This window comes from Camelus bactrianus, chromosome 18, assembly GCF_048773025.1.
Source record: "Camelus bactrianus isolate YW-2024 breed Bactrian camel chromosome 18, ASM4877302v1, whole genome shotgun sequence".
NCBI lineage: Eukaryota > Metazoa > Chordata > Mammalia > Artiodactyla > Camelidae > Camelus > Camelus bactrianus.
The window spans coordinates 15,582,586-15,608,328 of NC_133556.1; the positions used below are offsets into that span (position 1 = coordinate 15,582,586).

The 25,743-nt window shown below is 50.9% G+C and overlaps 1 protein-coding gene and 1 non-coding gene across 8 annotated transcripts in view; one reads left to right on the top strand and one right to left on the bottom strand.

The window, feature by feature from the left end:
* The window catches only part of IL4R (interleukin 4 receptor), a 36,833-nt gene extending 11,532 nt beyond the window's left edge, over nt 1-25,301 (bottom strand). Inside the window, exons 1-5 of one of the 7 annotated variants that reach the window (XM_010960989.3) lie at nt 25,129-25,268; nt 5,666-5,753; nt 4,004-4,142; nt 2,421-2,572; nt 1,105-1,256 (exon numbers count right to left, since the gene is read on the bottom strand). In XM_010960989.3, the coding sequence (XP_010959291.1) occupies nt 1,105-1,256; nt 2,421-2,572; nt 4,004-4,142; nt 5,666-5,735 (513 nt within the window). In that variant the 5' untranslated portion in view covers nt 5,736-5,753; nt 25,129-25,268. Of the gene's footprint in view, nt 1-1,104; nt 1,257-2,420; nt 2,573-2,936; nt 3,002-4,003; nt 4,143-5,665; nt 5,757-13,009; nt 13,063-25,128 lie in introns of those variants that run through there. The other 6 variants (XM_045521116.2, XM_010960988.3, XM_010960987.3 and 3 more) reach the window with 6 other exon arrangements.
* On the top strand, nt 18,668-18,771 carry LOC123618582 (U6 spliceosomal RNA). The gene has a single exon (XR_006727041.1). It is a non-coding gene; the product is annotated as a U6 spliceosomal RNA (small nuclear RNA).
* Nucleotides 25,302-25,743: the final 442 nt, after the last annotated feature.

Genomic DNA, 25,743 nt, shown 5'->3' on the forward strand with positions numbered 1-25,743 from the left:
AGGACACGAGGCAGGGCTCCCAGCAGACCCCCAGCAACGCTGACAGAGCGAGTTAGAGACTATGGCGTGGGAGGGCGAGGCAGACAGGATTTCGAGGTCTGTGGTACTCAGGAAGAAAGGAGGGTGACGTTTATGACGTTCTTTGTGCCAGGCAGGGCAGCCTGTCCGTGTCACACATTTCCTGCTCTCAGCAGCCCTACGGAGTAGGTAGTAGTGTATTGCTGTTACAGATGGGGAAACTGAGGCAAGAGGTGGTTAAGTGACAGACTCAAGGCCATGCATTGGGCAAGTGGCAGGTCAGGCATTGGAACCCGGCTCTGTGGGACACCAGGGCCCCTGAACACAACAGTGTTCAGATGTTGTCCCTGCAATGGGAATATCTGAGGGGAAAACATGGGTGGCAGGAAACAGCCTTCACTCCCACCTGCACCTAAATTGGGCAGGGCGGGGGGCAAGCCATCCATTGTGTAGCCCCTGCGATTATTTACTTGATAGTTTCCTTAAAATCAGCTGTCCCTCTTTAAAAATGTCAGTACAGTCATTTTAAAAGGAACCTCGCTACTACTGCGCTGACTAGAAAGCAAGTATCAGATGCCATGAGCGTCACATAAAGTAAATGCAATCAGAACCACACAACAGCATTACATCATGGCTGAACTCGTTCTCCCGGGGACGGCACTGAGCTGTGCGGCCTCCTCTCTCTGTTAAAAAGGATTAGTAAACCCATAGCTCAGCTGAGATGTCTCCCTGGACAGTCAGGGTCTGGAGGGAGCTGATGGGGAGTAACTGTCTCACTGTGGGACTCAGTCATTTAAGTGTGTTGCCGAGGGATCACCTAAAATCCCGTGTCCCACCCCATTGGAAACAGATGTGGTCCAGAGCCCTTCCTTTACAGATGAGGAGCAGTGCCCGGAAATAACCTGCCTTGTCTGCACACCAGGAATCAGGGGCCCAGAGGGACTGGTCCTGGCACAGAGTTAGGGTAAAAGCCAGGGGTCTGGGTCCTCAGGGTTTGCTGTCCAGCCCAAGGCTGTCCTCCCCATCTCCCACCCCAGACCCGAGTCCCAAGAGGTCATGGAGAAACCCTGCAGGGTGCCCACTCACATCCTTGGGGTCGTTCTCATTGGAGACGTTGACCAGGTAGGTGATCTCAGAGTTCAGGTGACTCTCAGGAGGATACGGGTTGCTCCACGTCAGCAGCCACGTGTGGGAGACGTTGGCGTGAACCGTGAGGTTTCCTGGTGCCCGGGGTTTCACTGCAGAGGAGCGGAGCCTGGTGAGGGGCTGGCCCGGGCATCAGGAGGATGCCTGGCTCCGCCCGGCCCGCAGACCATTCAGATTTTTAGTCAATAACACCTCCGTTGATGGGACACCACACAGATTTAGTTACGACAGAGAATTACTACAATAATATGGATTGTGATGTTGCTAAAATCCTACTTGGCACTTTAGTGGTTATTCACTACCTTTCTGCAGTGAATGCAAAAATGTCTGAGCCAAGTCATCCAAATGTTGGCTTTTCCACTTTCTTCCTCCACAGTTTTGGCCACCTCTGTGTACTATATTATTATTTACTAAGTATTTTTCTTTATTTCGATTCATGTGCTTTAAAACTTAAGTCTCTTTTTAAGCACTGAATCCATGAGACCACAGGTATATAATGTGCCTTAAAATCAACATACACATGCACAAATTATTTAATTCATGGGTTTGTCCATGGGTCGGTTTAAATCATCCCCCGACCCCCAGCAGATGAGTAGGTTGCTCAGGAATTGCTGATGGAGCGTGAAGACTGAGCTCAGTGAGGTACTGTCTCTGCGGCTTTAGTAGCTGTGTGAACTTAGGCAGGTTACTTGCCTTCTCTGAACCACAGTTTATTCAACTGTAAAGTAGAGATAACAACTCTCTTCTGGAAACTGAGGCTCAGAGAGGTAATGTGACTTGCCCAAGGTCACACAGCAATAAGTGGTGTTTTAAACTCCTGTCACTACACCCCAGCAAGCTCTTGAGGACTTCCCGCGGGAACTCTGGGTACCAGGGTAATAAGGTCAGCCTTTCACAGTCCAGACTGAAGAAGCAGCAGCTGACCAGTTGACAGAGGGTGGAAGACGGTTCCTAGTTCAGCTTTTGACCTGCAGCAAGCATGCCTTCCCCCAAACACATCTCATTCAACACCCCGATCTGGGCTCTTAAATTCAGGGGTTGAAATATCTGAACACAAGGGGGCCTGATGTACTGCTGAGCTCAACTCCATTTCAAAGATGGGAGGACTGAGGCCCAGAAAGAGGCAAGAACCCCATCAGGTCTGGGAAAAGGAAGGAGGCTGCTTGGAGCACCCCTCTCCCACACAGAGCCTGTCTCCCCTGTCCCGGAGCCTGGCTGCTGTGGGAACACCTGCAGCCCCACCCTGCCCTGCTCACCGTGCTCGCTGGGCTTGAAGGAGGCAGTCCACAGCAGCTGCTTCCCTGCCCACAGGTCCAGCTGATAGATGTCCACACTGACCACATTATCCATCAGCATATCACACGTGCACACTGTGCTGTCTCTGTTCTCGGGGACACACGTGTAGTTTCTGCAGACGCAGATGTTGCATTAGGCTGGTCACGGGACTCACAGGTATTACCCGCCCCTGTACTTGGGACATGCCTCAGGGGACCACGAGCTCTTTCAGCTTCCTGGTCACCCCTCCTTAAGGACCAGATCTGGGGACTTGGGAGCAGAGCGGCCAGGGTGTAGAGGGGACACTGGCCTGGGACCACCTTCTTGCAGGCCTCAGCCCCTTACCACACCCGCCATGGACTCTTATCCGCCCCCAGCCCCAGCCTTGGACCCTGAAAGCCAGTGACAAGGAAGAACCCACAGCATGAAAGAATTTGTAACAACATATGTGTGTCTCAGCACACCCCTGGTAACACAGTTTAGCCCAGCATACATACCTTGGCAGGCATATTCCCTGTATCCCCCAGCCTAACCCACAGGCTGGGCCAGAGGTCGGCATTTTCTGTAATGGGCCAGATAGTAAATATTTTGGGCTTTGAGGGCCATCCCCTTTCTGTCCCAACTACACAACTCTGCTGATACAGCACAGAAGCCCCTGCCATAAGACGCAAACAAATGGGCATGGCTGTATGTCAATAAAACTTTATTTACAAAAACAGGCGGTGGGCCAGATGTGACCCATGGGCCAGTGTGCAGCTCCCTGGTCTAGGCTAATATACCACATACAGAAGCACAGCTCATCCACCTTAGTAAATGGAAACACATATCCCAAGTTCCACGGTCCGCCAGCTAACACAGCCAACTCCACTGCTAACTCCAGACCCCCAAACAACAGTCTAGCCCAGGGGTTCTCAACCTGTGGTCTGGGGTTCCACTGGGTCAAACTGCTTTCGTAACAATCCTCAGACACTGGTTGCCATTTTCACCCTCTTTCTCTCACAAGCGTACAGTGGACTTTTTCAGAGGCTACATGAAGTGTGATGACATCATTGCTCTGATGGTCTCTTGAAATGTGGACTTGTGTGCTGCTGTGATTTCAAGTTTCTGTTTTAATTTCCAACAGGGTAAACACGGATCAATAGAAGCTACCCAGCCTAAAGCTTTTGGGGTCCTGAGACTCAAGCCGGGACGGTATAGCTCAAGTGGTAGAGTGCATGCATAGCATGTACAAGGTCCTGGGTTCAATTCCTGACACCTCCTCTAAAAATAAATAAATAAACCTAATTACCTCCCCCTGCCAAAAATAAAAGAGCCTGAAGTTTGAGAGCCACTGGCCTAGTCCAGAATTCCACCCATAAGCATGTGCCACATGCCTCGGTGACAATGCGCTGGGAACCCTGGGACACACTCGCTGGTCTGACACATGCTGCGACCCAGGGCTCCTCACCTCTCATGCCCAGTAAGCCCAGAGAACTGCTTAGCACCCCGCGCTCCAAGGCACCACCCGGACCAGGCAAACTCCGGGGCAAACCTCCCCAAACTCCCAGCTCCAGCACCGGCTTACTCAGAGAAGATAAAATTCAGCTGGTAGGTCAGGCGGAGCTCGGTGCTGCAGTTGGTGGGCCCGGCCATCTCCCACTCACAGGTGGAGGTGCTGATGTAGTCGGTCAGGCAGGTGGGCTCCTGGCGGGTCTTAACACTCCCTGGGGAGACACGGGAGCCTTCTGAGCAGATGAAGCCTGATGTCTAAAGGGATGGGTCAGAAACCAGCCCAAACAGGACCAAAGAGCCCATCACAAAAGAACGAAACTGCAGTCCCAGGCACAGTCCTCAGAGAGCAGGGGGCTGGGACTGGGGCTCCAGGAGCTTCCCAGCTGGCACTGCGGTGACTCCTGCCCCTGAAGCAATACCCTTGGGGACAGGGTCCATCAGCGGGGACAGAGCAAATGCACCTTTATCGTATGTAAACTCAGCTACCACCCCCCATGGCGTGAGCTGGGGGAGACACTGTCTTCCACTGACCCCTTCCTGCCCCCATCGATTCTCCATCCCTCTCTGTGCTCAGGAGGGTGACCCCCACGGCCCTGCCACCAGGTGCTCTTATCCCCTGGCTTTGTCCAATATTGAAGGGCAGGATGAGAAGCTGGGGAACTTCTTCCAGCGAGTCAGGGGCAGAGCTGGGATCTGAACCCAGCCAGATGTACACTGGGTTTGCTGCCTGGTCTGGGAGCCGTGGCCCTAGCCCTAGAGAGCCTGCACCTGACCGGCAGATGCCTTCCTGCTCCGTGCTCAGCACCAGGCCCCACACAGCTCACACCAATTTGCACTTGTTCCCTGGATAAACGACTTACCGTATTAAGGAGGTTCTTAGATGTCTTATAAATATCTCAAACTCACCTCATGTCCAAAGCTACCTCCTGATTCCCCACCCGCCAAAAACACATGTTCCTCTGCATCTCAGAAATGATATTTGTGTTCTTGCCAGCAGCTCAGGTCAGAAATATCGGGGTCAGCCTTGCCACCTCTCTCTCCCTCACCTCAGTTCCAGTCTGTCTTCAAATCCACCTTCCAGACAGATCCAAAAGCCAATCCCTTCTCATCTCCTCTGTGGGTCCCAGGCCCCCTGGCTTAATGTGGCACCTCCTCCCTGAGCCCCTCCACACCCGCAGCTTCTGCCCCTGTGCTACACCCAGAGGGATCCTTTGTAGTGTCACAGATCATGCTCAGACTCTTGGCTTGGTCCTCCTGGTACTTTGCCGTCTCCATCTCTTCCCTCCTCCTGCCGCATCTCACCCTCTCGTGTCTCATCTGGTCCCTCCAACACTCAGGCAGGCTCTGGGCTCAGGGTCTCCACTGAGAATACTCCTCCCTCGAATATCTGCCTGGCTCCCCGCATCCTTCACATCTTCGCCCACTTGTGACTTGATGAGGACTTCCCTGAGCACGTACTTTTAATTGCCGTCCTCCTATTCCACCCAGCTTTCCTAATCCTCCCCACTCTGTTCTATTTCGTCTTTTGCCATCACCTTCTAAGGACCTTTAGAATGTCCTTAATATTAGGACCACTTGTTACTGGCTGTCCTCTCCCACTATCACGTAATCTCTTCGAGGCCAGGGATCTTTGCTTGGTTCTCTGATGATCCCGGGAGTCTGGTGTGTAAACAGTCAATCAAGGTTGGGTTGCAGAATGAGGGAAGGAGGAAATGGGTGAGACGGGGTGACTTACCAGAGCCTGCCGCCCACACCAGGATCAGGCAGCTCACAGGGAACGTGAGCCCAGAACTAAGCCACCCCATTGGGAGATCCTATGGTGCCTGCTGAGAAAAAGTGAGCTGGTGAGTGCTGACTCATGGTTCCCACCATTCCTGCCTGTCACCCTGGGTGCAGCTTTTAGAGCTCAACTTACTCCAGATACAACCCTAACCTGGCCAACGATGAGCCCTCCAGGTTCACAGGCGCTCTGTTTACAATTGTGAAACACGACACAACCGCACAAAGCCCAGAGTGAGAACCACAGAATGCTTGTCACAAGAGGTGCTTCTTGGAAAAAAAAAAAAAAAAGGTCTGCTAAGTTTGAACAACCCCTTAGATTTCTGCAAGTTCATAATGCACATTTGTGTGTAAAGGTTCTGATAAGTCCTACAGTAAAGAAATTGATTCTTCTTCATCTAATCCAAGGCTTACAAAATTTATTTTCAGATCCAACCTTCATTTGTGTGTGTGTATCAAAACCTCAATTAATCCCCGGAGGGATTTACAATTCCTTGAAATATACTTTGGAAATGCTAATCTAACTGTTCAGCCTTACAGAACCAGTTAAATAAATGAGGGTACCCATGCAATGAACTATTAGGCAGCCACTAAAGATGATGCTGTTGAGTGTGTTAGACTTACTACGTCAATGGCTTCGTTCTTCACTCCTCCTGTGTCCAAGTAACCGGACTGTGCCCCCATCCCCATCACCGCCCGTCTAGGGCATTCTTCCCCACCCTTGGATCCTGGCCTCAACCATGTGACTAGCTTTTCCCAGCAGAACATTAGTGAAAGTGCCACACGCAGAGACCTGCTTTTGCAGGACGGCTGCCTGGAGAACACGCCCGGGCTAGCCTGCTGGAAGATTAATGATGTGCGACAGTCTCAGAAGTTTCAGGCTGCATCAGGCAACAGGCAGCCGCCCCACCTGGGTGAGAGAGGGCACACCAGTCCAGCGGGGCTGCGTGACTGACCTGAGGCTGATGTCCGGTGTAAGGGGGAGGTCACCTCAGCAGGATGAGCCAAGCCCAGGAAAACTGGCCTCTGCAAACTCAAACTAAACAAAGGTCTCTTGCAACCCCCTGAGGTTTTGTGGGTAGTTGTTACATAACATTATCATTGTCCTCTTCTGGTCATGACCCCATCACCCTGACTTCTAACCCAATGGATTACTCTTGCGGTTTATACAAATGGAACCGTGCACTGCCCTTGTTGTGTTAAGGACATCCCATAATTCGTGATTGGGGAACAAAAATCAGAATGTACGGACACCCAAAAGAAAACCTAATTCAAATTCCCCCCAGATCACAAGGCCCAGCAAGAGCGCCTCGTATGTTGGAATCTACTCTTCCCGATTTGTTCTATAAAAATTGGGAAATACATATGAATTTCATTTACCAAAAAAACAGCACTCTCTAACACACTAAAACTTGGACTTTGAACTTACTGTGTCATTAACATCATTCCATGCAGCTAAATTTAGATCCAAAGCAGCCAATCAGTAGTATTCCACTGTGTGTCCAACACTGGATATTGGACCTTACCATTTTTATTACTTGATTATTATAAACAGCATGGTTCACATGCCCTTCCTTGGAGAACCACTGACATACATTTCTCTGATTATTTCCTTAACTGTAAGCACCTGCTCAGTCACTAGCTTGTGACCCTTCAGCAAGCTGCTTAACACCCACCCCCGTGCCTCCGTTTCCTAGTCTGTCAAGTGGGTGTTGTTAAGGATGAAATAAGCTAACACACGCAGAGTCCTCATGTAGGGACCCGAACACAGTCATGGTTCAAGTAATGTCAGCTGTTATTATCACTAAGAAAAATGCTCAGAAACAGGATCCCATGGGGTCACAGAGAGTGCAGGTCCCCCCCCCCCCATACTCCTGGCACTGAATGCCAAATGCCCTCTCGAAAACAATGCGCTGGGGTATTGGCACGGCTGAGCGCACCTACCCCCCACCCCTGCCCCGCTTGGGTCTCTATCTTGGGGTCATAATTCAGAAAAAAAAGCTTCCAGACCCCCTCCTGCTACTTCATAGTTATCCTTCGTTAAGAGAGTTTCTCTAACTTTCAGAGTTTGGGCTCCTTTTTCTGCAACGCGTAAGATCTCAAGATCAACCTCACAGGTGTGCTGCACAGAGGAAGTGAGGTGTGCACCGAAAGCACGTTGCACAACGTCTGTAGCACAGCAAGGTAATGCCAAGTCAGAAACCCCGAGCCCCTGCTGAGAGCTCTCCAGGGACTTGAAAATCCCACTTGAAATCCCCCCGTGGCTGGGCCCCGCCTCCTTCTCCGCACCTGCGCACGGCGCACCTGTGCACACCTGTGCACGCGCTCCTGCCCCCTGCATGCCTTCACTTCCTGCTGCTCTCAAACACTCAAACTCACCCTCACCTCCATGCCTTTCCTCTCGCTGTCCTTTTCTTTCACATTCTCTCTCTCTCTTTCTGTCTCTCTCATTTATTTCCTTTATTTATTCATTTATTCAGCATGAATAAATTGCCCCCTAGGTACTCCAGTGTTTAGAAAAACAAGGACATTCTCCAACATAACTACATGACAACCAGCAAAATCAGGAAACTCACATGGATGCGCTACTGCCATCACATCCACAGACCCTATTTCCATTTCGCTAATTGCCTCAACAATGCCCCTTAGCAGTCCAGGATCCAGCCTAGAATCATGTGTCTGATTATCATGCCATCCCGGTGCCCAGATCTTGGCTTCTGCTTACTCTTCTGCCCTGACAGGGTTCCCTGGAGAAATGGCTGACTCCAGGAGCAGGGAAAGAACAAGAGAAGTCTGGAATTCTTGTGCCAGAAAGTAAGGAAGTGCTCCGAGAATGATAGGCACATCCAGAAAAGACACAGGAGCCAGCCTGAACAGACGCCCACGGGCCAAAATGAGCACTTGGAGTGTCACAACGAACAGTACAGTAACCAACCATAACCCTTGGAGTTAAAATAGGGGTGCAGGAGTCGACGGTGACAGAGATGAGTAAGTGGGGGGAGGGACAGCTCTATTTCACCACAACAGACTCTAAGTATCTCCCCCAAACTCATTATTAATTAATGAGTTGAAATACTTATTAACTTTATAACTCTATGTATTCTACGTACAATACTTTTGATGTATAACTGTATAGAACCTTACTTAAAGAAACCTGGCAGACACCACTTTAACCAGTGTTACCATTCTAGGAGCGAGATAAAGCAAGGTTTGTGAGCATTTTTGAAAACGATGCCCTTGGAAGAACACAACATCCCTTCCCTGAGATTCCTGCCCCAAGTGCACAAACCACGTGGTAACATCAGACAAGCTGACACCGAGGGGCAGTCTACACAGGAAGTGGCCTGTACTCTTCAAAAAGTGCCCTGGGGGCCAAAGGCAAGGAGAGTGGGAGCCCCCTCTCCTTTCAGTTGTGTGTCTGTCATCCTGAGAGCCTGCGTTTGTCTTGCTCACGGCCAAGCTCCTAGTACCTCTGACAATGCCTGGCAAGTAGCACGTGGTCAGGAAATGTTTGTTGGATAAATTCATTTTGAATCTGGTGCGGGGCTGCTGATGGGCTCAGCACGGGGCTGGAAAGCTCTCCCTGGGGGGAGGCTTGGTGTCTGCTTGAAGCCCCAACTCGCCTTCCTGGCAGACCCGCGGTGAAGACCAAGGAAGGAGGGGGTGGGAATGGGGCGGTGGGTCCTTGATGCCGGTTTCCTCTGCCAAGTCCCAATAACCTTCCCTCTCATGAGTTCACAGAGGCCCACAGCATCCTGTGGCAGAGATGGCAAAGGTGTTATTCCAGCCCCAATTCTGAGTAAAGAGAAACAGAGAGGCCAAGATGTATGTCCAAGGACACACAGCAGAAGGGCTACCATTGTGAAGTCCTCCAATGGGGGAGTGCAGCAACCCCCTTAGGGTGGACTAAACCCTCACACATATGGTGGCCAGGGTGTTATCTGTTTTGCAGGGCACATCCAGATGTACACATGTGCACACGCACACCCACTCACGCATGCCACTGGCTTCACAGGGACTACGTGCAGTTGTTGCATCTCAGGGGACACCATGGCACAGATGCGATGGCAAAGCCTCTCTGAACATCACAGGGAATGGAAGACAAAGGCAGAGAAGTAAAGGAATTTAAAAAGAATAATTACCAAGCGGTCAGGGTAAGGCACACGGCAAGAGAAAATAATTTCAAGTTCATACCCTTATCATGGCATTCCTGACGTGTTAGGGTTGGGAGGGTCTCAGGGTCCTCCTGCCTTGCCCAACTGCCAACTTGGATGGGGCGCCCTGACAATATCCCATCTCTGATGTGTTGCTGTCCAGTTTCTGCTTGTACACCTCCATGGATGGGGCACTCGCCCCCCCCCCCCCAGTTATTTTTGGGCAATGCTTGACTATTGCAAACAGCTTCCTTACACTGACCCAAGCATTTGTATAAACAAAATCCTGCTTGTCAAGTACTCATTGTACTGGACACTTTGCTAAGTGCACTAGAATTATTACCTTACTGACTGCCCAAAAACCCTGCAAAATGTGTCATTGCTCCCACCTTCCTCCTGAGGGAACTGAAGCCAGCAAGGTCAAATAACTTGCCCATCAGGTCCCACAGCTGGCAAGAGGGCAGGGCTAGAGTCAGAATCCAGGTCTGTTGGTTTCTGAGCCCAAAGTACATTCCAATATATCAATTCCTTCAACTTCTCCTAGAACCACAGACTGAACCCAACAAGATGAAATGAAATGAGTCAGGAAGAGTTGGTCATCCTGCTTCCTTCTAAACATTTTACATATTAATTCAATACTCTTCCAGCTAAGGTCATATTAACAGAGATATGAGAGCCCAGACAAGGGAGGTGATAGTTCCCAATTGTAACTGTGCATCCCTTTGGAAGGAATCCTGCTGATTTGAAGCTTGTCAAGAGGATGACAACTGACACAGAGTGGGCCCAAAAGTCCCAGAGGGCCTAGAAAGTCTTTCCCTAAAAGGCTCTGCCTCTAACTTCCTGTGGCCTCATCATATGCTTAACAAACATTCAATATTTACCACAATATTTAAACATGCCAAATTTCCTTCTAAACATCTTACACATATTAATTCAACATTTTAGACAGCCCTATGAAGTAGGCACTATTATTTTTCTCATTTTCATACAAGGAAATCAAGGCTCAGAAAAGTTTACGTGACCTGTCTGAGGTTACAGAGAGGTGACAGTCTCGGGATTTGAACAGGGGCAGTCAGGCTCTTAACTACTATCTGTGTTTAGACGCCAGAGTCCTCAGTGTTCTGGAGGTCACTGACCCATCTGAACGTCTGATGCAAACTCCAAGCCCTCTTTCTAGATAAGTGCACACATTCAATTTTGCATTCCATTTTAATGGTTCACAGATGCCCTGAAGCCCAAGTAAGGACTCCAGGTCAAAGGCCAGCCCCTCTCAGCAATGAGCAGATTTTTCAGGGTCTTTGAACTGAGTTGTAGCAAGATTTCTCCAGTCCAGGGCTGGGGAGAATGATGCAACGGGGAAGAGCCTGGGAGAGGGGGGCCATTAGCGGTTGCTGCAAACACGTGCCACCCATCTCTTCTCCATGCTGCAGCCGGAGTCATTTTAAATTGGAAACCAGGCCACAAACTGCCTACTCACTTCACCCGGCCTCTGGCTCCTGAAAGATGTGTTCCCCCAGTATCACGGATCCCCAGGGGTTCACAGCCCATCCAAGGGCAGCCTCTCTGACTCAGAATCACATCCAAGTCCCAGAATGAAAACAGCCAATCCAAAAGGGCATTCACTGGGCGATTCCATTTATGTAACATTCTTGAAATGACCAAATTATGCAAGTGGTGAACAGATTATTGGTTCTGGGGGCTCAGGGGGGCAGGCAGGGAGGGAGGTGTGGCTATAAAAGGGCAACATGGGGATCCTTGCAGTGACAGGACTGTTCTGTATCTCACTGCGGTGGTGGAGACAAAAACTGTGCACGCGATAAAATTAAACTAATAAATACCAGACTAGCAAGACTAAAAGAAATAGCATGCAGGCATACACACGCAAATGAGTACAAGTAAAACAGGCAAACTGAGCAAGGTCAGTGGGTTCCATCGATGTCAATATCTTGGTTGTGCTACTGAACTATAGTGTGGTAAGATGTTACCCTTGGGGGAAACAGAGTATAGGGCATCTCTCTGTATTACTTCCTACAACTGCGTGTGAGTCTACAATTCCCACAAAATTAAAAGTTTAAGAAAATATAGCAACAACAAAAAAAACCCAAACCGTCGAAGCCCCTGATGATCTGGCCCCTGTGACCCAGTTACAGTCCCCTCCTATCCCTGCTCCCTCCCACTGGCCTGGCCTTCTGGGCGCTCTGACACAACCCTGTCCCTCTCCTCCCTCGCAGCCTTTATACCTGGAAACACCATCCAATGAGGGCTCCCCTGTTACTTCTTATTACAGTACCCTGTTTATTTCTGTCATATACTTATCACCATCTCAAATCATATCACTGAGGTTATACTTGTGAGTGCTTATTTTATTTCAGGATGTAGATGGGAAAGATAGAAAGATGCGACTGCAGAACTGTTTTCAACTTCCCCAGATCAAAACACGCCATTAAAAAAAAAAAGAAGCAAGCAAGCGAAAGACTAGAAGAAAGTAGCAATCTACATTACAGAAGGTTAAGGGCCTTAATACATAAAGAGGTCTTACAAATCAATAAGACAAACATCTCTTTAAGAAAAATAGCTGTGTTCGTTGCTTCGTCCCCTGTGCCTAAACAGTGCCTGACACGTACACAATATGTGCTCATGAAACAGCAATTCAGTGAAGGACTGGTTAAAATTCAATTAATGAATACAATAATCTGGTTTTAAACATGGAGTATGTACCAAGCCTTTACCCATAATAATTGCTATGCATATATAGTGCTTATTATGTGCCTGGCATGATTCGGTTCTCACAACTTTATGAAGTAGGTGCCATTAAAGTCTCCATTTTAAACGATGAGGAGACAGAGGCACAGAGAGGTTAGAGCACTTGCTTGTGGTCACAGAGCTAGGATTTGAACTCAGGCAGGCTCACTCCAGAATTTATACACCTAACCGCTGCCTCTTGAAATGCAGTCCCTGCAGCCCTGGCATGTGTTGTAAGTCCCACTGGCCAAAGAAGAAACTTGAGGCTTAGAGAGGGCAAGTGACAAGGCAAAGGTCATGGAGTTAGGAAGTGACAGCGTGGTTGAAAGCCTGAGCCAGGAAGAGAACAGAAACATCCCGAGTGGGAAAACGCCTGTGCCGGCAGGGAAACACGCTTAACTCACTCTTTTCATCTCGGGGGACATGAGTGGCGAGTCTTGAAATGTCAGAATCCAGCAGCGGCACAGAAGCCACCAAGCAGGGCTCTCTTCCTGAGCCCAGCAGGGTGTACAGGCCTCCTGCTCCTCTTCCCTCTCTTGGCTGCAACCCGACTGGGAGGGGGTGGGGGTGGGGGTGGGGGTTGGGTCAGCAGACAGGATGCAGCCAGTCCCGTGACAAGAGGCATATGGAGAGGAAGCCGGGGACAGCAGGGGCTGTGGGTGACCTCCCCCGGAGCCACTGACCCCTGAAACTCCTCAATCTCAAGCCCACAATCTTCAGCCAGCCTGAAGCTTCCTCTGGACTCTGGGACAGCTGGGCTGGGCTGGCTTGGGGCCAGGACACACTTCTCCCCGGGGCAGCAGCCTTCCCAGAACTGCTGCCCAGCTAAGGTTCTCAGAAGCAGCAGCCACGTCAGCAGCCCCACCCAGGACAGTGAGGCGGGCCAGCCCAGGGCCCCAAGATGGCCTGGGCTCTGCCTGCCCGCCCCCCACCCCCAGCCCAGGGAGTGGGGGTGGGGGGCGGGCAGCCAGTGGGTTCTGCCACCACCAGGAGCAAGAATGAGCAACCTCAGCCAAAGAGCCCACCAGGCACCCTGTGCACCTACTGTGTGTTCCTGCTCTTTATTCCTGCCCCATGTATTCTTGCAGATGTTTACTGAGCACCCACTATGTGCTAGCTACTATAGATGCGAAAAAGGCCATTCACTCATTCATTCCTTTCTTCCATCTTTCCTTCAACAAATATTTGAGTGAGAAGAAAAGTTAGTGGAGGATTTTGGGCACAGAGGTGAGACTTCAAAAGGTCGCTCTGGCCTGTGGGGTCAAGGGCAGAAACAAGGACCAGCGAGGAGGCCACTGGGCTAGTCCAGGCACCAGGCGCCAGGCATGCCAGGATTGCAGGGAAGAAACAGTAAGAACAGGTTGGAGTCTAGATCTGTTCTGAAGGTAGAGCCAACAGGCTTGGCCGACAGAATGGCGTTTGAGGATAGGGGGTGGGGTCAGAGAAAAGAGGACTGGTCTGGGTTAAGAAGGACTCCGAGGCTTTTGGCTGGAGCCACTGACAGGATGGGGCTGCCATTTACCACGATGGAGTGGACCGTGGCAAGAACTAGCATGAGAAGAGGCATCGTCAGGTACGCAAGAGGCTGTGTCAGTGAGGAGGGGTCCTAGAGGGTCGGCGGGGGCGGGGGTAGTGAACAAGAATTCTCTGAGGGAGGGGCAGCAGCAACTGGAGAGTTAGGAAGAATGCCCCAGAAGGCACAGTGGGCTCTGTGAGGGCAGGAAACGTGTTTCGTCCTCTGTGACCAGAACACCCAGCCCAGCACCTGGCGCAGAGCAATTACTCAATAAACGATCATGTGTCTTTCACTCTGTTCTGATTTTTACACTTACACAGCGCTTCCTTAGTGCCTGGCTCTGTTCTAGATGTTTTAAGGCCCCCTATGAGATGAGTACAATTATTAAACCCATTTTACAGATTCTGAAGGATCTGAAGAGAGGGAGGGCGTGGCCCATTTCCCACTCACAAGATGGGCTCATGGCTGCAGCGACGGTAGGAGTTACAGGGGATGAGAGCAGTGTAGTCAGCAGGGCCAGAGGCCAACACTGTCCACCAGGAGTGGTAAGCAATTCAGACTTCGTCCCCAGGGCAGTAGGGAGCCACTGAAAGCTATTAAACAGGAGAGGAGCCACTTTCCAGAAAGCCCACAATGAGCTGTGCGTGGAGAACAATCACAGGGGGAACATAGAGGCGGCTGAGAGAGGAGGGGGTGCAGCTGGAGTCGCAGAAGAGGAGGCAGATTCCAGATCTGTTTGGGAGGCAGATGTGGCAGAACTAGGTGATGACTGCGGGCTGGGAGCTGGGAGCAGGGAAGTGGCCTTGGGCTGGGGCACGGGCGGCTGGATGGTGGGGGGTGCTGGGACAAGGAGCGGGCTTGCTGGGGAAGACCATGCACTTTGCTGGCTGTGGACTTGGTGAGTCCACCTGGGCCATGGGCCCCGAAAGGCATCCAGGAGGCAATACGCCCTAGCGGTCTGGAAGGAAGGAAAGCTTGCACTGGAGATAGGTTTGCAGGTTATCAGCTGTGGCTGAAGCCCAGGGGAGCTGTGCAGAGTGAGACACCGTCTTGTCTGAGGGACAGGAGAGGGCTGGAGACCACAGACCTCCTTCAGGGGACATCCCCTTGGGGAGGCATCCAGGTGACTCAATCTAGGATCCTGGAAGCCATGCCCACCCTCAGAAGGTATCAGTGGCCCTAGGTAGGAGGCTGAACCTCAGGGACCCGCGTGCAGACACCCCTGCTTGGGAGCAGCAACCAGCCTCCATCACTCTGCAAGCCCTTCTCCTGCTTCATTTCTCTGCCCAGCACTTACTCCTCGCTGCCTGTCACACAAGCACATGTCCTGTGCACTGTCCAAATCCCCACTGAACGCCAGCTCCTGCAAGGCCAGGGGTGGTGCCCACCCTGCTCGCTGCTATAGCCCTGCAGCCTAGCATGGTGCCTGGCACACATTAGGGGGTCCACAGATATTTGCTGAATGGAAAAGCAAATGAACAAATCCTCCCTGCTGTGCGCAGGGAGGTCTGGCCAGCCATTGCTGGTGGAGGCAGGGATACAGCTCCTGGAGTTGGCATTTTCCACCTCTCACTGCTAGATAAACACTGACGAATTCTGGCTCAGAGTCTCCTTAAATACCCTGATGCAGGACCACACAGATCTCAGCCACCCCAGAGGGGCAGGGAGAGCTAGCCTCCAGAGAGCTGGTAATTGGGACATTACCATGATTATTACTCATTGCCCTGAGATGCAGGGCATCTGGCCCCAGGACACTGATTAGATTTTGGCTGTCTTAGTGACAGTCACGGCCCCCAGGACACCTCTTTCTCCTGAGGTCTGTAGAAGTCACCATGAGTGCCCCTGCATGTCCCCAGTTCCTTGAGTCTTTAGAGACCATGCTCTGGGTCTTTCTGCCCATGGGGCCCACCCTTTCCCCACCCAAGGAACATGGAGGGTGCAATTATCATCATTCCCTTTGTAGACCTGGGGAACCTGAGGCAGAGAGTTTCAGGAACCTGCCTGAGGATGCACAGCTAGTCAGTGGTGGGCCTAGGAATTGAACCCAGACTTTTTGGCTCTGAAATCTGCGATACAGCACCTGGCATGGAGGAAGTAGCCACAAGCTCTCTCACTCCTTTTATACACCTCTCTGTTTGCTCCTTCTAGCAAGCCCCGTGGGGAAGATATGGGCAAACATTCCCTGCACAGAGGAGGAAACTGAGGCTCAGAGGGATACAGCAATAGTCCCAGGGTGACAAAGCAGGAAGTGATGAACTAGAATTTGGCTTACACCACTGTTTGCCCAGCCCTCGTGGCGAGCATGTCTCAGCAGTGACCAAGGACTTTGCCCTCTGGGCAAAGCCAAAGCAGCAGCACATCAGCACAGGTAAGAGCACCCTCTTCATGCTCTGTGTGCAGACAGGTTGGGGGGGGGCTCTCCCTTAGGTCCTTTCTGTTGTCTTACCCCTTATCCTTCCTGGCATGGGCTGGGACACAGATGTGTGGGGCCATTCATGGGGGGCAGGGACCCCAGAGGATCTAAGACACAGAAGCGTAATTCTGGGCCTAAGTGTGCAGGCTCTGCACTGATTGGCTGGGAGATCTTAACAAGCTGGGGTCCTCTCAGAACCTCAGTCTATTTATCATGTGCATCTTGGGGTGGTTGAGAGGAGGCAAAGAGACCATGGCTGGGTGGAAGAGGCCTGGGGCAGTGTTGATGGAGCAGGTGGCAAAACCTGTCTCCAAGTGTCAAGTAACAGCTCTGAGACCCTCAAGCACATAGTGGCCTTCATGACAGCACAGACGGGTCTCACAGGTACCAGCTGAGCCAAGGACTCCATTTACATGAAGTTCAAAAGGGGACAAAGCAATCTTGGGGTCAGGGGTCAGGAAAGCGTCCTGAGGGAGGGGTGGGTGGGAGAGAATCTCCTCGGGCGCTGATTTTGTTTGGTTTCTTGATCAGGTTATACACACATGTGTTTACTTGGTGAAAATGCATGAAGCCAGGCACTTGTCTGCATGTGTATCAGGATGAGGGGGAAGGGACTAGAGCAGAGGGTGCGTGAGGCCCTCCGGGTATGTCAGCAAAGGTTCCAGAACAGTCAAGCCTCAGTGCTGGTGGATCCCCAAAGACCCTGGACTCCACTCCCAATAATACTTCAGGTCCCCCTAGGCCTTTGCACAGGGCCATCAGCTCTCTAGTGCCTCCAGGGCACTCACTGCCTCTGGAGCAGCTCCTAGCTCCCAGCCACCTCTCCCAGAGACAACTCAACATCTAAGAGAACGCATGACCTCAGTGAGTGAAGAAGGGACAGGTGGTGAGCACCTGACCGGTCCTAACAGGCCGCCGCCACTCTGCTTTTCACCATGGAAATGAAGACCGAGGCGTTGCTAGGTCTTTTTCAAAAGAAGCTAGAAATCAAAATTTCTATGTATATTACCGTGATTTCTGAATGTTCAATTTTTAAAATCGACACCCCACATTTGTGGTCCCTCTTTGGTTTACAACCACAGCTGGCATCCTCCTGAGTGGGTAGATGTCTTGAGATCCCAGGAGACCCCCAACAAGAGGAAAGGAGCAACAGATGAGACCCCACACCTTCCGTGAGCTCCCTAAGCTCCAGCACTCCCAAACGTTCCCATCCTTCTATCCCTGTGGAATGCGGTTGTTATGGTGATGAGAGGGAGCGGGGCTGCAGACAGGCCATCACTGCCTGCTCTGGTGCGGCTGAATAGCACCGTTTTGTCAGTGAGGATTCCAAAATTCTGCAAGCCCTGTTGCCTTCCTCCTCAGTCGGGGCAGACGAGGGGGTCAAACAGCAGTCTTTACACTCTCCCAGCCCTGCTCCCCCAAGATGTGCCACAGACTCCCCAATTCCCTTGGGCCATTTCCTCTCCTTCTCTGTGCCCTCCTCCTATGCCATCCTCTCCGGATGTTCCTGGTCAAAGCCTACTCTTTCCTCCACCCATCTCACAGCTCGGCCTGCCCCTCTGTGCCAACATCCCTTCCATTCTAATAAACAGTGAGCTGTGCCTGTCATTTCTCTCCCTTTCCAGACAAAAAAGTCCTCCAAGCCAAGGATGGCATCTTACTCACATCTCTTTGTGAACACAGGAGGCAGCCAAGTGATGCTGGAGAAACCCAAGTTGTGGCTGCCTTATCGCAGGTGTGGCCCTCCCTCCAGGCCATTTTTACACACCATTCTCACTATCGGCGGGTCAATATTTACACCCCATGACTAATGTGTGAATAGGGATGTTTGCAATGCCTTTCACATTCTCTATTTGTCATTATTTTCACCAAAACCCTAGAGAAAGGCAAAGTGAGTCACAGCATCATCTTATGGATGAGGAAACTGAGGCCCAAATAGGGAAAATGGCTTGATTACTGAGCAAGTGGGTTGCAGCGCTGAGAGAGACATGCAAGTTTTATTTTATTTTATTTTTTAAAACTCATTTGGCTACCAGATGAGGATCAAAGAAAAGTCCTAAAACTTTAGAGGGGAAGAAAAGAAAATAAAGAATCAGAAAAGTAGCCAAGAAAAATGTAAATAAAGACAATAGGGTGCTCACTTCAGAGCACGTATACTAAAACTGGAACGACACAGAAGATTAGTATGGCCCCTGCACAAGGATGACACGCAAATTCGTGAAGTGTCCATATTTTTAAGTTGCTCTAGTAACCTTAAGAAGTGAAGGGGAAAGCAGCTGCCTCACTGCCCAGATACTGATTTGTTCAGATGTTTCAATGCCTCATGATAAAACTACAAACATTTTCCTAACAGTTTAAGAAAAAGATAATAGGTAAAGGAATATTAATACCAAATAAAACAGAATTCAAGTCATCCAAGTATTAAAAGAAAGAGAGCTGTTTTATACTGATAAAAGGAGCAACTCACCAAGAAATTACAAAAGTCATGAACCCTCTTCTATTCATATATTCTATTTATATGCACCTAACAATATAGCATCAAAAAAAAAAATGAAGCAAAAAACTGAGAGAAGGCCAAGGAGAAATAAACAGATCCCCTATCATAGTGGGAGATGAATCGGGTAGAGAAAACTACATAAAAACATAGAAAACATAAATGCTATAATTAGTAAGGGTGATCTAACACATATATTTCTAGAACGTTACACCCAAATAGAAATACACATTCTTCCAAATATGAGAGCAACAGACAGAAAAACTGACCAGAAAGTCCCACAAAGAAAATCTCAACAAATTCTCCATCACTGATATCACAGAAGCTACAAATATTGACCATAACTTTAGAAATCAACAATAAAAAGATAACTTTAAAAATTCCATCCACTTTAAAAAATTATAAGGCACATAATGCTTTTAATCAAAAGGTAAATGATAAACTGTTTTAGTAGTGAATGACATTGTGTAACAAGACCTGTGGAATAAAGCCATAGCAGTACTCAGAAAAAAAAAAATTATAGCCCAGAGTAGATTTATTAGAACACCAGAAAGACTGAGATCAATTGTTAGCCTCAAACAAGGAATCTCAGAATGGAAGAAACTTTGACAGCACTCATGTAGAAGAGCGACCTGGAGGTTTTAGATGACAAGTCCAATATAAGCCCCAAGTCGGATACAGCCACTACGAAGTATGATTGCAGGTTGTATCAACAGAGATATGGGCTCCAGATCCAAGGAGGTGACAGTCTCCTTCCTCTCTGACTGGGTAGACTTTAGGGAAGGCAATGCTTTTTATGTGGGACTCTGACCAATAGGATCATGTCCAAAGCCAGATTGAACTGTTTATAGTTCTCTGCGTCAGAAAGAGACTGAATGAATTATGGCTGTGTAGTCTGAATAACAGAACTCTTGGGCTGGGGTTGGAAGGAGATGGCTACTACCTCGAAGGGGCACAAACAAAGCCAAAAAGTGAAAACTCCTGGAAAGCTAATAAGGCTAAATCCCAGAAAGATCGTCTCCCAGTTAGAGCTGTCCAATCTGGCTTCTAGAAGGTCTATTCTCCATCCTCAGAAGCAAGACTGTTGGGAGTCTGAGGCTCTGCGGCCGTGGAGGGCTGCCCCCACAGAGACCTGGCATCTCTCCTCTACAGAGAAGTTCCATTTCCTCTTTTGAAAAGACAGAACACTTTCCCGGCTACTTCAGGAAACCCTCAGGACTTCTGCAGTTCTCCAAAATGGATCTTGGTGGCTGTGTTCCCTTATTTCTAACCAAGAAGTCTGGTTCTTTTAAACCCTACTCCTTGGGCTGGATGGCTCAGCACAGTGGTTAAATGCATAGGTTTCCAGGTCAGCTGCCCTGGATTTGAATCCAGACTCTGCCACTTCTGAGCTGCATCACTGGGTAAGTCTGCTCCCTGAGCTTCAGTTTCCTCCTCAGGGAAGCAGGGAGGTACCCACGTATCTACCTGCCTCCATGCAGCACAGTGCCTGATGTGGCGTCAGGCCTCCGCTCTCCTCATCCCCGCCACACCTGCCCTGCTTTAGGGTGTCCTCACTGTCTGTGACGCTGTGGAAGCCGCTCATCAGTCAAATGATCTGTAAAATGATTCGTACAATGATCGGATCACCTGTGACGCTGATCCTGGCCTGACCACACTCACAGGGTTGCCGAGCAGACTGACCACAGGTGAGCACCAACAGTGGACTAAGGGACAGGTGAACCTTTGCACTGAAACACAGTGGTAAAGACTGAGGACCCCGGATCTGCCAGGTTTGCAGCTGTGTGATCCTGGACAAGTCACTAAACCTTCTGTGTCTATTTCTTTATGTGTAAAATCTGGACAAGGGCAGTTCCTACCTTACAGGGTTATTCTACAAGTTGAACGAGACAACGTGGGTCTCTGGCTCCTACTGACCTTCCTGACCTCTCTTCCCACACCTCTTCATTTTGCTTCAATCCCATCCCCCGACATCAGCTTCCTTGTTGTGAGTCAATCATACCTCAGGGCCTTTGCACTTGCTGTTCCCTCTGCCGGGATCTCTTTCCCCAGATACCTACATTGTCTTTTTATTTCCAGTCTTAGCTCAGTAGTCACCTCTTCCACCAGACGGCCAGCTCCACGAGGGCCTTTGCTTCTGTGTCAGTCACTGCTATGTCCCCAACCCCTTGCATGTTTGCCAAGTGGAGTATAAGCATCAAGCCCGGCACTAGAACTCAAGATATGTGCGTGCCTGTCACTTGTAGCTTTACAAACTGGCTCTGCAAGCTGCAGGCTATCAGCCCCTTTACAAACCTGCTGCTCAGAACAACACCTTCTCGCCTTCAGGAAATCTGTTCCACCAACCCCTTGAGGGCCAAGCATCTCTTCCCTCATTAGGACCCACTTCCTCTCTCTCCCTCCTTGGAGGGAGGAGGAGGGGGGACTCAGATGCCAGTCCAGTTAGTGACCATCCCTAGTGAGTCTTCTTTGGTGAAGACCTTGGACTTCTTAAGCAACACTGAGGAGATGAGGAGGTGCAAGGGGGCCCCAAGAATGAGAATGAGTCAGTTGGAGGCAAACCCGAAACCTCAGAGGCATCACCACTTCTTGGAAAGACAAAGATGTGTGCTTTTAGACAGAACTGTGCACACCGAGTAGGGGCAAGCAGCAGGCCCGGAAGTGGGATTGGTGGGGTGGACAAGACCTTTCCTGGCATCCTCCGTGGTTCCCTCCACCTGGCCCGTTCTTGCAGGCCTCTGCCCCTGTCCTTCTGAATGTCCCTCCTCAGAGAGGCTCCCCCGACTCCGTCCTCTCTGCCTTACTTTTCTCCCCAGCACTGTCATCACGTGACAGGATACTGCAGGTCCACATTCTCCTGTGTGAGACCCTGGGAGCCTGGAGTGTTTCCAAATTCAGAATGACTCAGATTCGAGAAAGGTCATAAAATAAAAATAACCACCCCTGCCTGCCATGGGGCCCCAGGAGCATTTGGTGATCAATCACATTAATATCTCTGCCACGGGACACACAAGCATTCATTTCAAGGAAAATAAAGACAGATTCCAAAGAGCTTCACGTTTAGTTCATGGCGGGTCTGGCTTCCAAGTGAGTGAGGGAAACACTTCCGGTTTTCAGAGCTTGTAGATTTTGAATTACAGATACAGTGTTGGGGTGAATCTGGACATGTCTGTGTACTGCCTGTCTTCACAACTGGAAGTCAAACTCCAGGAGGGCAAGGACTTTGTCCGGTGCTCTATCAGGAGCCCCAGACATGGTGTCTGGCACACAAGTGCCCAACAAATATCCAAAGAAGAAAGGAATGAGGAAGGCAAGTGCTGATGTGAAGAAGTGACCGTCCTAAATAGGGAAAGAATCCGCGATCTCGGAGCCAGGGGCAAGGTACCTCCAAAAATCATCTCACGAATACCGCCCCTCATCAAACACCCAGTTTACTGACAAGCAAATTGAAGCTCAGAGAGGTTAAGCAACTTCCCCCAGATCCCACAGAAAGGAAGAGCGGCAAGCTCACATTTGAACCTGAGCCCCCTGTCTTTAAGCCTGTGCCCTTCACTCTGCCTCCGGCTCAGAGGAGCAGAATGACTTGGCTGGAAGCAAAGCAACAAAGGATACAGCCCATCTGATGCAGGGGCCCCCTGGCCTCTCCAGGACCCCCCTCCCCAGCCTCCACTGGGGTTCTCCCCTCCACATTCTTGCAAGGGCAAGTTCCTACAACATCTAGGCACGGCATTGGACTCTCTTCTATCCAAGCCAAGGGGAATCTGGTCAAATAAGTCCGTGCATGTCTCCACAGTCACAAGGAATGTTCCGAAAGATGTCCCTCTTGGTCACCCCATCAGAGTGGCATGGGGGAAAGAACACAGGCTGAGAAGGAAAGCAGATTCGAATCCCCACATGTGTCACTCCTAGATGTACAATCTTAGACACAGCCACCGCACACATCTCTGGGCCTCAGTTTCCTCACCTGCAAAACGGGTAGACTGAATCCCATCCAATGGGGTTCATTTACTTCCTTAATAAGTGCATACTGCCTACTCCATACCAGAAACTGTTTGGTATGCTTGATATTAATTCATTTCATCATCACTATAGATGGTATAAAGTAGACATTGTAAGTTCACAAATGGGGAAGCTGAGGTCCTGAGAAGTTGCTTCCTTAAGAAGTAACTTCCTTAAGAAGTAGCAAAGTCAGCATTTGAACCCGGGCAATCTGGCTCCAGAGGCCATGTTCTTAACCTCCCAGCTTATTTCTTGACAGACATCCACATTGACCACAGATGTATTATGTTTTAGAAACTGTGCTAAGCATCTTATAAAACATGATGTCATTAACTTTCATGGAAGCTCAATTTTACCAATGTAAGGAAACAAAGCACCCAGGGGGCTTCAATCCCTGCCCTACTCCCAGACACTATCAAAGGCAGCAGGCATTTGATCCTAAACTCTCCCCTCCATCCGGGGGTGGGGATATGGGGTTAGGTCACCAGAGAGAAGGGGATCCAGGAAAGGGTCTCTCTTATCACTTCTTTAATACTTTGTTTTAGCTCCTTTTCTGAATCTCAGCACCAGGAAATTGTGAATGTCTTTGGGGACAGCCTTCCTGCCCCTGCCTGGCTTTTTGCAACCCTGGGCTTTTGCTCTACAAAATGCATGAGTTACTGAGTCACTACCCAGAATTTGGAAATCCTCAGGTCCTCTCAGACCTGCTGGTAATTGGGTGTGTTGTAACCGGGGTGACTCACTCATGGTTTTCTCTCCCTCAGGCCTACCCACAGCCTCCCTCTAGATACCAAGGTCCAGGGTAGGGGCCAGGAACCTGCATTGTGATTCCTATGGCTCAGGCAAAGGTAAAATACACTGGCCTACACTTTTTGGTACGGCACTCAAGGCCTTCCATAACATGCTCCCCCTTCCCATCCATTACTGGCTTTCCCCTCCTCCCTAGGCGACCTCTTGGCATTTATCCATGGTGTTCCCACAGCTCAGCATGCTGTTCCTTGTCAGTCTGCACCTGCCAAATCCCTCTACTCCTCTTAGAAGGCTGGCTCAGAGGTTTCCACTCCAAGGAGTCTGTCCCACGGCCCCATAAAGGTTGATCACTCCCTACTTGTGCTTCCTCCCTCCTTCCCAGCTCTCCCCTCACAGAGGGGGTGCTCCTTAAGGACAAACACCAGTGCCCTAAACAGCATTCAAGCAGCCCCCAGTAGAAGCTCAGTGAGTGCACGAACGTCTGGGGCAGGTCACTCCCTTTTCCACACCTCAGCATCCTCATCTGCACCCACGGGTCAGGCTAGCAGAGTTCCAGTGGCCTTTGCAGGACTCTGGAATCCCCTGACTGTGAGGGACACCTGGGCAAACAAAAACCTTCCATGTGGACATTACCTTGGGCAAGTTATTTATTTAAGCTGCCTGTGCCTCAGCAGTCCTCATCTGTAAAATGGCCACAATACATACATAGCACTGACCAGAAAGGTTCTTTTGAGATTTAACTCAGAATACTTTCAGTGCTCAGGACAGAGTCTGTACAACATAAATCCAGGTAAATGATCGTTATTATTGAGTCCATCCAATTTTCAAAAAGGAGAGCAAAGGTGGAAAGGGCCTTTTCCAATATTCTTTGACCTAGGATCCAACTTAACAGTTTTTAGAACTTCCCCCATCCTTTTCCTCCCCTTCATCCTCACCAACTTTCTGTGCGGGTGGAGTGGGGGTGCTACCCAGAAAAAGAGGGGCTGAGTGACCCAAGACCTGCCTCAACCCCAGCTCACGAATTTCCCAAGCTCCCCAGGAGACCACCCCGCCCACCTGTCAGAGACCACGCCAGTTTAGGGGCGCGCAGGGTGTCGGAGCACACAGGACAAAGCCTCCCCAGCCCCGCTTTGGCTGCGCTGGACGAAAAGGACAGAGCCACCACCCCGCGCGCGGAGAGGAGCAGGCGGGCGGTCCCGGGTGGGCGATTCCCGCTGGGGGTCCTGCGATCCCGGGGTTCCCACCGCCTGGGGCCCCTCTGGCGGCCCAGCGCTCCCCGGACGGCCGCCGCGTGTCCGGGCCGACAACCCCCCAACCCCGGCCCCCCTCGCGCAAGGGCCCTTCGCCCTACCTGCGCCCTCTGGGTCCATTCGTCGAGCCGGTGCCCGAGCGGGAAGTGGGGGACCCCCGGGCGGCCAGCCCTGCCCCGGCGGCGCCTCGCGGGGCTTTCCTGGGCGCCCGACCAAGCCCGCCCCGCTTCCTGCGCCCCGCCCCGGGCGCCTGACCCATTGGCCTGCGCCGCCCCGCCCCGCGCGCCGCGAGCTCCCCCGGCCGCGCTGCGGGCCGCGACGCCGACAGCCGCGGCCTCGTCTCTGTCCGCGTCCCCTCCGCCCCTGCAGTCCGATCTGCCGATCTCTCCTGGAGGCGACCCCAGCCCCCCGGCCCCGGCCCCGGCCCCGGCCCCCGCGGCCACCGGAGGCCACACCCCAGCGAGAACTCCGCAGGGCTTCCCCTCTCTCTGAGAATAAAATCCCAGCTCCCGATTGAGCTCCCCACTGGGCACTCGCCGGTCCCTCTGGCCCCTGCCCCTGCTCCTCCTGCCCCAGCGCTTCGCCATCTCGCTAGACACAGGGGCCAGGTGCCTTCAGGGTTAGGGGACTGAGCATTTTTAATCCTGCTCGCCTTCCCAACAGCCCACTTCTGTGAAGTGCGGTTGTGTGTTCTTTCCTTGAACAAATGTTAACTG